Here is a 13982-nt window from a genome sequence, read left to right as displayed (position 1 = left end):
TCGGTCCCTGCTCCTGCCAACCTAGCAGTTCGAAAGCACGTCAAAGTGCAAGTAGATAAATAGATACCGCTCCGGTGGGAAGGTAAACGGCGTTTCCGTGCGCTGCTCTGGGTCGCCAGAAGCTGCTTAGTCCTGCTGGCCACATGACCTGGAAGTTGTACGCCGGCTCCCTTGGCCAATAAAGCGAGATGAGCGCCGCAACCCCAGAGTCGGCCAAGACTGGACCTAATGGTCAGGGGTCCCTTTACCTTTACCTTCTTCCAGAAGGCAGAAGATGAAGGAGATCATTTCCGGGGTGCGCACTGTCCTGCGCTATCTCTGCAGCTTTCTTATGGCACCTGGAAGCGTAGATTTGATCCAAGGTGGGAAGAGTGCACCCAGTTATTCTCTCTGCAGTCTTTACAACCTTGGTCAGCGTTGTTTTTCCCCTGACCGTGCAGCTCCCAAACCACACACACAGACCACAAGTTAATACACTCTCCACAGTACAATGGTAAAATGCCATCAACAGAGATTATTTTTCCGGAGGATTCTCAGAAAATATAACCTCTGCTGTGCTCTCTTCATCACGTCTTTGCTGTTTTACCCCAGGCAGCTTGTGGCAGCTGCTGGAGAGCAGACAAGGAGGAGGTTGTGGGCGCTGAGATTCAGCCCTGAATGTTGCGCCAGCCCTGGGAGGCGGGCAGAGGGCAGGAAGAAAAACCATAAACCCTGCCCAGCTTCAGTAACCAACAGCTGCTTCGTTTTACAAAGAGGGCTAGAGAAACCGGGGTGGGGAAATCCTGCGTATTCTGTAATGCTCCCACAGGGGAGCTGTAGAAAGACCACGGTTGGTCAAGGTGTAGCCTTATTAGACTTTACCGATTGGTGGGCTCTGTGTTGCTCCTGGACGGGAGGAAGGAAGTCAAATGACACCGAGGTTGGTTCAGAGAAAGAGTTATTTATTTCTGCTCTCCGGAGCAGCAGAAAGGCACTTGCGTGGTCAGTCCACAGCAAGTCCAAAGAAACGAGAGATTTCATGCAGTATATATATCCTCCAGGCACCCTCTCCCCCCTTCCCCAGGAATTTAAGCACGTCAGCTTATACAAGTAAGTTGACATCACAAATGTTCTTGCTCCGGTACTTTTAACCATAAAAGAGTTTTCCTTCCTGTATTCCTGTTCCTACTCTTATCTTGGAGCAAGAGGTCACCAACTCCAAGAACACACTCTGGCGCTGTTCCTAGACTAGGTCTGTGTGTCAGAGTGTGGTCAGATAAGACCTAGAAGTGCCATCCCTACTCCACTGGAACAGCCAAGGCCGTCCATTGCCGTGACTGATAAAGGAGAGAGCTTTGTTTATACAGCTGTGTTCTTGTTATGCATTTGCTCAACAGCTCAACTTAATGCATTTTAGAAATGCTCTCTTGGAGAAAGAAGAGAAGGGGGGGTTGGGTCCTGTTTCAAACTGACTGCACAGAAACCCATTCCTTCAAAGGGAGCCGTGGACTCAAAAGAGGTTGAAAACCACAAGGCGATGCGTTTAGAGCCATTCGGCGCGCTGAACTTCTGGGTCTTTTTTCCTTCTTCCTTCTTTTCAGACATCGACGAATGTGAGAGGGACCCTCTGCTGTGTCGAGGAGGGGTCTGCGTCAACACCGATGGCAGCTTCGAGTGCCTTTGCCCCCCGGGGCACGAGCTCACCTCAGAGGGCAATGCCTGTGTAGGTAAGTTCACCAATCGGGAGCTCCTGGACCCCAAAACTCAATTCCTTCTTAGAACATCCTCCTTAACCTATGGCCATAATCCGTGATTGAGGCTGATGGTGGCTGGAGCTCAATAACAACAACATCAATAATAATTTATTATTTATACCCTGCCCATCTGACTGAGTTTCCCCAGCCACTCTGGGCGGCTCCCAACACAATGTTTGTTGTTGTTTAGTCGATTATTCACATCCGACTCTTCGTGACCCCCTGGAACAGAGCACACCAGGCACTCCTGTCTTCCACTGCCTCCCGCAGTTTGGTCAAACTCATGCTGGTAGCTTCGAGAACACTGTCCCACCATCTCGTCCTCTGTCGTCCCCTTCTCCTTGTGCCCTCCATCTTTCCCAACATCAGGGTCTTTTCCAGGGAGTCTTCCAGGGAGTTAACAGAATGATAACAATAATAAAGCGATAAGACATCAAGCATGAAAAATTTCCCTAAACAGAGATGCCTTCTGATGTCTTCTAAAAGTCAGATAGTTGTTTAATTTCCTTGACATCTGACGGAAGGGCATTCCACTGGGTGGGCGCCACTACCGAGAAGGCCCTCTGCCTGGTTCCCTGTAGTTTCACTTCTCTCAGTGAGGGAACCACCAAAAGACCCTCGGAGATGGACCTCAGTGTTCGGGCTGGACGATGGGGATGGAGACGCTCCTTCAGGGATACTGGGCCAAGGCCATTTAGGGCTTTAAAGGTCAGCACCAACACTTTGAATGGTGCTTGGAAACGTACTGGGAGCCAATGTAGGTCAGGACAGGTGTTATATGGTCCCAGTGGTGGTTCCCAGTCCCCAGTCTAGCTGCCGCATTCTGGATTAGTTGTAGTTTCCGGGTCACCTTCAAAGGTAGCCCCATGTAGAGCGCGTGGCAGTAGTCCAGGCAGGAGATAACCAGAGCATGCACCACTCTGGAGAGACAGTCCGCGGGCAGGTAGGGTCTCATCCTGCGTACCAGACAGAGCTGGTAGACAGCTGCCCTGGACGCAGAATTGACCTGCGCCTCCATGGACAGCTGAGAGTCCAAAATGACTCCCAGGCTGCGCACCTGGTCCTTCAGGGGCACAGTTGCCCCATTCATGGAGTCCTGCCTGCCTCCTGGAAGGCCATATTCCCAGTTTCAGAAAACACAATCCCCTCTTTCAATGAAAACTTTCCAGTCTCCACATTTAGGGGAGGTGGTTGATAGCTCTGTCAGTGGAGAGGGAGACTGTTAATCTCAGGGTTGTGGGTTCGCGTCCCACGTTGGGCCAAAGATTCCTTCGTTGCAGGGTATTAACGACTCTTGGCCGTCCCTTCCAACTCTATGTCCACGCATGCCCAGCTGCCCTCGTAAGATCTGCCCGGCAATGTTATGAGACTGCCTCTTTTCTGTCCGATTCCTTCCTTGAACCTTCTCTTCCTTCTCCTTAGATATCAACGAATGCTCACTTAGCGACAATTTGTGCCGCAACGGACGCTGCGTCAACGTTATCGGGACCTACCAGTGCCTGTGCGACTCCGGGTTCCAGGCCACGCCGGACCGCCAAGGCTGTGTCGGTGAGATTCCCGGTCGCTCGTCTCTGATACTCCAAGGCTTGGTCTTAAATGATGGGCATATTGGCAGGAGACAATTCAAATCTTTCTCAAGGAACAGGGGCGGCCTTGTGTGTGCTATCATACTCTCCTGTAATTTTTGTTTTGTTTTGCAAAATAAAATGAAACGTGGAACTGGTGATCATATGTGGATAGAAGCTGAACTGTCTTTATCAGGCATAGGCAAATGCCAGCGCTCCAGATGTTTGGGACTACAATTCCCATCATCCCTGACCACTGGTCCTGTTAGCTAGGGATGGTGGGAATTGTAGTCCCAAACATCTGGAGGGCCAGAATTTGCCTATGCCTGGTCTTTATGATTTACCTTTAGGAAGGCATTTCTGTTTCTGGGTTTTCAGACTAGGCCCTCAGAATATTTAGAGGCACGCAACAGGGAAATTTCCCAGTAGAAAAGCGGTTTTGACTCAGGCAGATGGAAGAACCGTATACCTTTATGTCGGGGTGGGTTTGATTTAAATCAAATCGATTTAAATCACAGTTTAAATCAAATCACAATTTAAATTTACTAGTCAGTAAGATTTGATTTAAATCATATATATTTTTAACAGAAAGACTCCTTCTTTCTGGTATAATCTTAATATTTACAACGAGGTGAAGGCTTCATTTTTGGAATAATAAATTTTCAGAGTAGTTTTTACAGTTATATCAAAAATTACTGATTTGGTTATACTATTAGGAACACACATTTTTATTTTTCCAACTCATCAGGATCGGGTTTTTTGCCGTGGTCAGGGCGTCACAGAGAGTCCAGTCGTGCTGCCCTTTTTGTAAGGTTCCACAATTCAAGAGGATATTTTGCTCTGTAAATGTAAGGTTGTTCCGTACAGTTCTGTGGATGATTCGTTAATATATATTTTTGAGAAGCAATAAGAATTATTGGCAAGGGGGGAAACGGGTTTAACCTCCTGCAAATCAGCTGGAGATGGAATGGAGTATTCTGGAGGGAGACATGGCTGTCTGGCTGTCTGGTTAGAGTCCTCTACTGTATGTGGCAGCCTCCCCGTGTCCTGGCAACTACTCTGTGCCTTCTAGCCTCCCTCTCAGCCTCCCTGGGTGTGCAGCCCTTGATTATTCTTCCCCTTGCAGCTGGAGATGGAATGGAGTGTTCTGGAGGGAGACACAGCTGTCTGGCTGGCTGGCTGGCTGGAGTCCTCTACTGTATGTGGCAGACTTCCCGTGTCCTGGCAGCTGCTCTGTGCCTTTTAGCCTCCCTCTCAGCCTCCCTGGGTGTGCAGCCCTTGATTATTCTTCCCCTTGCAGCTGGAGATGAAATGGAGTGTTCTGGAGGGGGACATGGCTGGCTGGCTGGCTGGCTGGCTGGTTAGAGTCCTCTACTGTATGTGGCGGTCTCCCCATGTCCTGGCAGCTGCTCCATTCCTTCTAGCCTCCCTCTCAGCCTCCCCGGGTGCCCAGCCTCTGATTATTCTTCCCCTTGCAGCTGGAGATGGAATGGAGTGTTCTGGAGGGAGATATGACTGGCTGGCTGGCTGGCTGGTTAGAGTCCTCTACTGTATGTGGCGGTCTCCCCATGTCCTGGCAGCTGCTCCATTCCTTCTAGCCTCCCTCTCAACCTCCCCGGGTGCCCAGCCTCTGATTATTCTTCCCTTTGCAGCTGGAGATGGAACGGAGTGTTCTGGAGGGGGACATGGCTCGCTGGCTGGCTGGCTGGAGTCCTCTACTATATGTGGCAGACTCCCCGTGTCCTGGCAGCTGCTCTGTGCCTTTTAGCCTCCCTTTCAGCCTCCCTGGGTGCCCAGCCCTTGATTATTCCTCCCTTTGCAGCTGGAGATGAAATGGAGTGTTCTGGAGGGGGACACGGCTGGCTGGTTGGAGTCCTCTACTGTATGTGGCAGACTCCCCATGTCCTGGCAGCTGCTCTGTGCCTTCTAGCCTCCCTCTCAGCCTCCCCGGGTGCCCAGCCCCTGATTATTCTCCCCCTTGCAGATATTGACGAGTGCACCATCATGAACGGGGGCTGCGATACCCACTGCGCCAACTCAGAAGGCAGCTATCAGTGCAGCTGCGGCGAGGGTTATGCGCTGATGCCCGACAAGCGGTCCTGCACAGGTGAGCAGAGCATCTTTTCGTCCGTCCGCCCATCATCCTAGAAGTAGAATTCCCACATTGCAGATGGTGGGACCAGGCAACCCTTTGGACCCCTCTCGACTCTACGGTTCTGTGAATCTAAGATCGGAAGAACAAGGAAATCGTACCATTGGAAGGGCACCCCCATGGTCATTTAGTCCAACCCCCCTGCAATGCAGGAATCTAAGGACGTGGTCTCCCATCCAATTTGAAAACGCACCAGACCCTGCTTAGCTTCTCACACGTGCTAGCCGTTTTATTGACAGGCTGTCCCTTCCCTAGTTTGGATACTGTTTCGTTTCAAATAATTTTATAAGTTGTGTGTCTTTTTTTCTTAATTTAATCCTTTTAAATCATGTTTTGTACGATTCATGGCATTTTATGTATTGCGATTTGCTGCTTTTTTATTATAGATGAGCAATTCTTCATTGCAATAAGTGTGAACTGTCTCATTATTACTTGTTGCTGTTTAATTTCAGTGTTTACTATTGGATTCGAATGCATTATTGCATATTGCTTTATTTGGTATAAGTTATTTATTTTATTTTATTTTAAAGTTCTTGCAACTTTTATTATATAGGATCTGATTGTTACTATTAATGTTTGATGTTTTATTCTTAATTTTTTGCATGTTGGAAGCCACCCAGAGTGGCTGGGGCAACTCAGCCAGATGGGTGGAGTATAATAATAATAATAATAATAATAATAATAATAATAATAATTAATAATAATACTGTGCATCCCCACTTCTGAGTGCTGCTTCCCCGAGGGCTTGTGCCTAGGGTGGGGGTCGAAGAACCCACCCCCTGCAATTCAAAGTGTTGGTGCTGACCTTGAAAGCCCTAAACGGCCTCGGTCCAGTATATCTGAAGGAGCGTCTCCACCCCCATCATTCTACCCGGGCACTGAGGTCCAGCTCCGAGGGCCTTCTGGCGGTTCCCTCACTGCGAGAAGCCAAGTTACAGGGAACCAGGCAGAGGGCCTTCTCGGTGGTGGCGCCCTCCCACCAGATGTCAAAGAGAACAACAACTACCAGACTTTTAGAAGACATCTAAAGCAGACCTGTTTAGGGAAGCTTTTAATGTTTGATGTATTACAGTATTTTAATATTTTTGGGGGAAGCCGCCCAGAGTGGCTGGGGAAGCCCAGCCAGATGGGCGGGGTATAAATAATAAATTATTATTATTATTATTATTGGGAAGGAGGAAAATCTGTTTCTCCCTGCCTCCTCTCCAGATATCGACGAATGTGAGGACAACCCAGATATCTGCGATGGCGGACAATGCACCAACATTCCCGGGGAATACCGCTGCCTTTGCTTTGATGGATTCATGGCCTCTTTGGACATGAAAACATGCATCGGTAAGACCAGGGCCATTGGCCCATCCATCCTGTTAACGGAAAAATCCGAGGGCTCCCTTGGACAAAAACAAAGACACCAACCAGGATTACTTGGAGCAAAACATCAGCCTGTAGGCTTGGCCTTTATTGATCTGTTGCAACAGGGTGCTCCCCTCACCTGCAGGAGAGAGGAGGGACCCAGAAAAATGGTGTGCAAGGCCTTATAAAGACTTTTGAAATTGCCACCCTGTAGATCAAGACCACCCACAGAAACATCATACATACATCACAGAAGGGGTGTAACCTAAGACCACCCCTCAGATACATCACACCTACGTCACAGAAAAGGCGGTCTAAAACAGAAATTTGAATGTTGTTTTTCTCCTGTCGTTGTTTATCTCCTGTCTGGCAGGTTACTTGATTGGATTTCCTGGGGAGCCTGGCCAGTTTTTGGTAATGATAAATACTTAGTTCCTGGGCCAGGTCACAGGCTCACACCCTATTCAAACAGACATACCCTTAAGACAGGATTTGTGAAGGAAAAGACAATGGGGAGGCTTTTCCATTTTGACCTTGCAGAGAAAAGATTTGCTCAGCTTAGGAATCAAAATGGTTCCAGGTCGGTCTTCCTGTGCTGATCTATGTACGTGCTTGGTTGGTACACTTATGAACATTACCGTATATCTAAGACCTCAAAATTCCTATCACGATCCCAGTATTGTCTGCTCTGACCGACATCAGCTGTTTGGGGTTCCAGGTGACAGCCTCTCCCAGACTTACCTGAATACAGTGGTACTTCGCAAGACGAAATTAATTCGTTCCGCGAGTTTTTTCTTCTTGCGAGTTATTTGTCTTGCGAAGCACGGTTTCCCATGGGAATGCATTGAAAATCAATTAATCCATTCCTATGGAAACCGCTTGCCGGGCTGGCGGTGCGGAGAAGGGCTTTTCTCCCCACCGCAAGCCTTCAGAACAGGTCCAGGAACAGAGGAGAAGGCGCGCAGCGCTTCTCCTCTGTTCCCAGGGCTTGCGGTGGGAGGAGGGTTTTTCCTCCCCACCGCCAACATTCAGAACAGCATTCTGAATGTTGGCAGTGGGGAGGAAAACCCTCCTCCCACCGCAAGTCTTCAGGACAGGTCCGGGAACAGAGGGGAAGGTGCGCTGCGCTTCTCCTCTGTCCCCGGACCTGTTCTGAAGGCTGGCGGTCCACCGCCAGCCTTCAGAACAGCCTTCCGAAGGCTGGCGCAGGGAGGAGGTCTCTCCGCCCCACCGCCAGCCTTCGGAGGAGCCTTCCGAAGCCTGGCAGGGGGAGGAGGTCTCTCCGCCCCACCGCCAGCCTTCGGAGCAGCCTTCCGAAGGCTGGCGGGGGGAGGAGGTCTCTCCGCCCCACCGCCAGCCTTCGGAAGAGGTCCGGGGACAGTGGGGAAGACGCGCTGCGCTTCCCCGCTGTCCCCGGAGATTTCCCTATGGGCTTTCATCTTGCGAATGTGCTCTGACAGGGAGGTTACAACCTCCCTGCTTCCTAGACAAAGGGCTGCTTGAAGTTTGGGGTGAGCACAGGCTTTGGAAGAGGGGTGTTCTGAATACTTCCCTCCCTCTTCCCCCTGCAGATGTGAACGAGTGCGACCTGAACCCCAACATCTGTCTTCACGGAGAATGTGAGAACACCAAAGGATCGTTCATCTGCCATTGCCAGCTGGGCTACTTTGTCAAGAAGGGCACCACCGGTTGCACAGGTACGTCGCCAGGTGTTCCCGGCTAAGCCCTGCTCTGCTTCTCCTTTACCTCGGCAGGTGAGGCAGTGGAAGTGCTGGACCAGTGCCTTGCGTCCATAACGGACTGGATGAGAGTGTTGTTCTGATCAACGTTGAATAAAGCTGTAAATATGCTCTCCTGGCTGAATCTTCCGTTGCGGAAACTCTGGAGGGTCTTGAAATCTTTGCAGATGCTAGTTTTGGAAGTGACACCACGGATGGTACAAGCACTTCTGGAATATGCTACATGTACAAACACTGTCTGTTTGACTGGTTGTGCAAAAAGCAGACGACAGTAAGCCTAAGTTCCTGTGAAGCAGAACTCAATGCTTTGTCATTTTCACTCATGGATTGTGAATGGTTGATGCAACTGTTTCAGGACATCAGAGTTTCTGTGAAATGTCCGATACAGGTGTATCAAGACAATAGATCCTGTTTGGCTTTGCTGAACTCAGAGAGTTGCAAGCAAAGAACCAAATACTTGCAGATTAAGTTACATTCAGAAAGGACTCATTCAGGTGTCCTACATGACAGGAAATGAAATCCCTGCTGATCTGTTGTCTAAGGTTGTTAACAGAGAACAACTTAAGGTTTATGTACAGAGGTTGCAATTGGGTTGACCCACAGGTACTACAGGTTACACGGAAAGGGGGAGGATGTTGGGATATAGTTCCGTTGAACCTTAAATAGTCAGGCATGATTGTTGTGTATCACATGCCAGTTTACTCCCTGCTCACTGGGAGTTTCCGTTTTGTATATACCATATTTTTTGCCCTATAGGGCGCACCGGCCCATAGGGCGCACCTAATTTGGGGGGAGGGGAAATAAAGAAAAAAAATTATTTCCCCCCCAGGTGCGGGGCTGGGGCGGGGGGAGCCCGAGCTTCCCCCAACCCCAGCCCCCAGAACAGGCTGCTATCCGCAAGCCTTGGGAGCCCGGCGGGAACTCCCGCCAGTCTCCCCAGGCTTGCGGATATCTGCCCGAAGCCCGGGGCATGCTCCGCTGTGCTCCCCGGGTTTCGGGCTGCAGGCTGCTGTCTGCAAGCCTTGGGAGCCCGGAGCGATTTCCCGCCGGGCTCCCAAGGCTTGCGGATAGCTTCCTGAAACCTGGAGAGTGAGAGGGGTCGGTGCGCACCGACCCCTCTCGCTCTCCAAGCTTCAGCGAAAGCCTGCATTCGCCCAATAGGACGCACACACATTTCCCCTTCATTTTTGGAGGGGGAAAAGTGCATCCTATAGGGCGAAAAATACGGTAGTTTTTGTTCTGGCTGTTTTCCTGGACACGGATGCAAGCAGTCATGTTTTTCCTCGGTTCTGATCAACGTTGAATAAAGCTGTAAATATGCTCTCCTGGCTGAATCTTCTGTTGTGGAAACTCTCCAGAAAGGGTGTGCACGAGTCTCGTAATGTGTCTGAGGCTCGTGTCGCTAACTGACTGATGCTGTTCTACGGGAGACCGGGAGATTGTAGACGACATGGAGGCTGCCTGATGCCTTCGTCTCCCTGGCAGTATCCCAACAGAGAGCCGGCAAACTGAATCTCTATCCAGATAAAACAGAGGCACTGGGAATGGGCGGTTCCCTAAACCAGATGGCTGGGAGATCTCCTGCTCTTTGTGGCATTAAACTTCCTCTGAAGGAGCAGGTTCATAGCTTGGGGGTCCTCCTGGATCCTTTGCCATCGCTCAAAGCTCAGGTGGCCTCAGTGGCACAAAGCACCTTCCATCAGTTTCGGCTGGTGGCCCAGCTACGCCCCTATCCGGACAGGGATGGCCTAACTACTGTCGCCTTTGCTCTGGTAGCCTCAGGGTTAGATTACTGCAATGCGTTATACTCAAGGCTGCCTCTGAAGATGGTTCGGAAACTTCAGCCAGTGCAGAATTCAGTGGCCAGGTTGCCCACCAGAGCAAGATGGTTTGAGCCTATTGCACTGATCCTGGCCCAACTGCACTGGCTGCCAATGAGTTTCCGGGCCCAATTCAAAGTGCTGGTTTTGACCTATAAAGCCTTAAATGGCTCAGGACCGCAATACCTCAAGGACCTCCTCTTTCCATATGAACCTACCTGGTCCCTGAGATCATCTTCCGAGGCCCTCCTTCGTGTGTCCCCTTCTCGAGAGGTCCGGAGGGTGGCAACACGAGAACAGGGCCTTCTCTGCAGTGGCTCCCCGTCTGTGGAACGCTCAAGTTTGCCTGGCGCCTTCATTATACACCTTTAGGCACCAGGCAAAAACGTTGCTCTTCAACCAGACTTTTTAAAAAATAAATAAAATCCACGCTTTCCCTCCTCGCCCCCTTGCAGATATTGACGAGTGTGAAATCGGAGCTCACAATTGTGACATGCATGCCTCGTGCATCAACATCCCTGGGAGTTTTCGGTGTAAGTGCCGGACGGGCTGGCTCGGCGATGGGCTGAAATGCAACGGTGAGTTTCGCCATTTCTGCATATTCCATACATTTTTGTATCCATTCTTCCTTCGATGGGACTTCTGCTTCTTTACACATACATACATATATACATCATGCAAAAGGCTGGGCTGGATGAATTCCTAGCCAGAATTAAGATTGCCGGAAGAAATATCAACAGCCTCAGATATGCAGATGACACAGAATTGATGGCAGAAAGTGAGGAGGAATTAAAGAACCTTTTAATGGGGTGAAAGAGGAGAGCGCAAAATATGGTCTGAAGCTCAACATCAAAAAAACGAAGATCATGGCCACTGGTCCCATCACCTCCTGGCAAATAGAAGGGGAAGAAATGGAGGCAGTGAGAGACTTTACTTTATTGGGCTCCATGATCACTGCAGATGGTGACAGCAGCCACGAAATTAAAAGACGCCTGCTTCTCGGGAGAAAAGCAATGACAAACCTAGACAGCATCTTAAAAAGCAGAGACATCACCTTGCCAAGAAAGGTCCGTATAGTTCAAGCTATGGTTTTCCCAGTAGTGATGTATGGAAGTGAGAGCTGGACCATAAAGAAGGCTGATTGCCGAAGAATGGATGCTTTTGAATTATGGTGCTGGAGGAGACTCTTGAGAGTCCCATGGAAGATTAAACCTCTCCATTCTGAAGGAAATCAGCCCTGAGTGCTCACTGGAAGGACAGATCTTGAAGCTGAGGCTCCAAGACTTTGGCCGCCTCATGAGAAGAGAAGACTCCCTGGAAAAGGCCCTGATGTTGGGAAAGATGGAGGGCACAAGGAGAAGGGGACGACAGAGGACGAGATGGTTGGACAGTGTTCTTGAAGCTACCAGCATGAGTTTGACCAAACTGCGGGAGGCAGTGGAAGACAGGAGGGCCTGGCGTGCTCTGGTCCAGGGGGTCACGAAGAGTCGGACGTGACTAAGCGACTCAACAACAACAACAACACATACATACATACATCGGGCATTAGGTTTAACCCCAATAATCCAGTTCTCGCTAAGATCGTCAACCCCTGTTGAGTCTGCACATTAGGGAGCTTAATGACAGAATCCTGACACACAGAAATCTAGCATCTCAGGGAGAGGGACTGTAGGCCGACCGCTTTTTGTTTTGCACATGCTAGATTTCTACGCACAGGGTTTTTGCAGCCCTGAGCTTGTGCAGAGCACCTTGCTTTCTGCCTCCAAACAGCCCTTAGAAATCAAACGCATGCAGCAGGTTTCTGAGTTGGTTTACGGGAAAGGACCATGTCTGTCCTTAGGGATGAAAGCAAAAAAATTCAGGTCCGCCTGCATTAGTGCAAATGACTTAGGAGATAAGCCTGAACTGCAGCGTTGCGTCAATGAGGCTGACGTTGTCTCCTTCCTTCCCAGACCTGGACGAATGTGCAACGGAGGCGCACAGCTGCAACCTCAACGCCAACTGTCTGAACACCCCAGGGTCTTATCGGTGTGCCTGCCGAGACGGTTTCAACGGCGATGGTTTCTCATGCTCTGGTAAGACGGCTGGGCTGGGGTTGGGAAGGAGCCTTGGAGCCAGGGTTTTTGCAGGATCCGTTCCCGCAGCAGCCAGACAGGGGCTTGCGGGAAAGGGCTGGAGTGTGTGGGATGAGCAATTCTCTCTTTTTTTATAATAATATAATTTTTATTAAGTTTTCCATTTTAACAATCCAATCAGATCACATTATGTATTCCAAATTATACAAATACATAAAGTCCAAATATTTTGCCAAATTATAATTTTTTGGGGGGGCTTCCCATGCTTCAAGTTCAGTGGGTTCAATCATCTTATGTTTCTACTGCCTCGAGTTTCCAATAGTTCCTTCTTTAAATCTTCGTGTTGTTATCCTTCCTTCTTTCATGGCCTCTGAGTTGTTTCCACAGGCAAGTTGAAATGAACAATAATATACTTCTGTGTGAAATTTGTATGACTCTTCCTCTTTTTTTTGCAGCTGGTAAGTCTATTATTAGCAGTATATCCTCACACGCTGGTGTTTATGCCGAATCAATCCAAAAGTCCTTCTCTGGTGGCAGACGCCATCTTTTCTCAGTTCCGATGAAATAAAATCTAAGCGTTTGCTCCTTAATTTTCTCAGACAGGTTGCATCAAACATTAGTCTTTCCAGAGGAGTGTAATGTACTGAAGTTCTCACCCTGGGCCAGCAGGGGGATACTGTAGATAGTTATGCAAATGAAGGATCGAAAGTGACGTTCAGTGATTGGATAGTTTTAGAAAGTTGCTACAGTTACGTTTTTCTGGAGCTCTATATAAGCAGGCCAGCATCTTGAGAAGTAGAGACGTCACCTTGCCAACAAAGGTCCGTATAGTTAAAGCCATGGTTTTCCCAGTAGTGATGTATGGAAGTGAGAGCTGGACCATAAAGAAGGCTGATCGCCGAAGAATTGATGCTTTTGAATTATGGTCCAGGAGAAGACTCTTGAGAGTCCCATGGACTGCAAGAATATCAAACCTCTCCATTTTTAAGGAAATCAGCCCTGAGTGCTCACTGGAAGGACAGATCCTGAAGCTGAGGCTCCAATACTTTGGCCACCTCATGAGAAGAGAAGACTCCCTGGAGAAGACACTGATGCTGGGAAAGATGGAGGGCACAAGGAGAAGGGGCGACAGAGGACGAGATGGTGGGACAGTGTTTTCGAGGTTACCAGCATGAGTTTGACCAAACTGCGGGAGGTAGTGGAGGACAGAGGTGCCTGGCGTGCTCTGGTCCATGGGGTCACGAAGAGGCGGACACGACTAAACGACTAAACAACAACAAAATATAAGCAGGCTGGCTGCACCCTTCAGTTCAGTTCAGTTCTGTTCTGGCCTGTGAATAAACAAGAGCTGTTTGACGAATCGCTGTGTCGTCTGATATGTTCGCCCACAACTTAACAGGAAGGTTTCCCAAATCGGACTTGAAGTACAGATATAATAACACATTAAGAGCTCGATTCCCCCTATGACTATTTATCTCTGTAACTCGGTCTATCCCATAATGGCAGATCCCAATTAAATAGTGCGTCACAGGAGAGTCTTTTATC

General features: G+C 49.3%; 1 protein-coding gene across 7 annotated transcripts in view; it reads left to right on the top strand.

Annotated features, from left to right (window-relative positions):
* Nucleotides 1–13982, top strand: part of FBN3 (fibrillin 3) — a 166181-nt gene that overhangs the window by 95681 nt on the left and 56518 nt on the right. For 6 of the 7 annotated variants that reach the window (XM_053372339.1, XM_053372340.1, XM_053372344.1 and 3 more), the window contains 7 exons: nucleotides 1581–1706; nucleotides 3156–3281; nucleotides 5283–5405; nucleotides 6660–6785; nucleotides 8375–8500; nucleotides 10818–10940; nucleotides 12315–12437. In XM_053372339.1, coding sequence (XP_053228314.1) covers nucleotides 1581–1706; nucleotides 3156–3281; nucleotides 5283–5405; nucleotides 6660–6785; nucleotides 8375–8500; nucleotides 10818–10940; nucleotides 12315–12437 — 873 coding nt within the window. The remainder of the gene's footprint in view (nucleotides 1–1580; nucleotides 1707–3155; nucleotides 3282–5282; nucleotides 5406–6659; nucleotides 6786–8374; nucleotides 8501–10817; nucleotides 10941–12314; nucleotides 12438–13982) is intronic. The other variant, XM_053372342.1, reaches the window with a different exon arrangement.

The sequence above is a fragment of the Podarcis raffonei genome, chromosome 18 (genome assembly GCF_027172205.1).
Source record: "Podarcis raffonei isolate rPodRaf1 chromosome 18, rPodRaf1.pri, whole genome shotgun sequence".
In the NCBI taxonomy this organism is placed as follows: Eukaryota; Metazoa; Chordata; class Lepidosauria; order Squamata; family Lacertidae; genus Podarcis; species Podarcis raffonei.
Note: the sequence above shows the minus strand (reverse complement) of the source record. Positions and strands in the feature narration are given on the sequence as shown.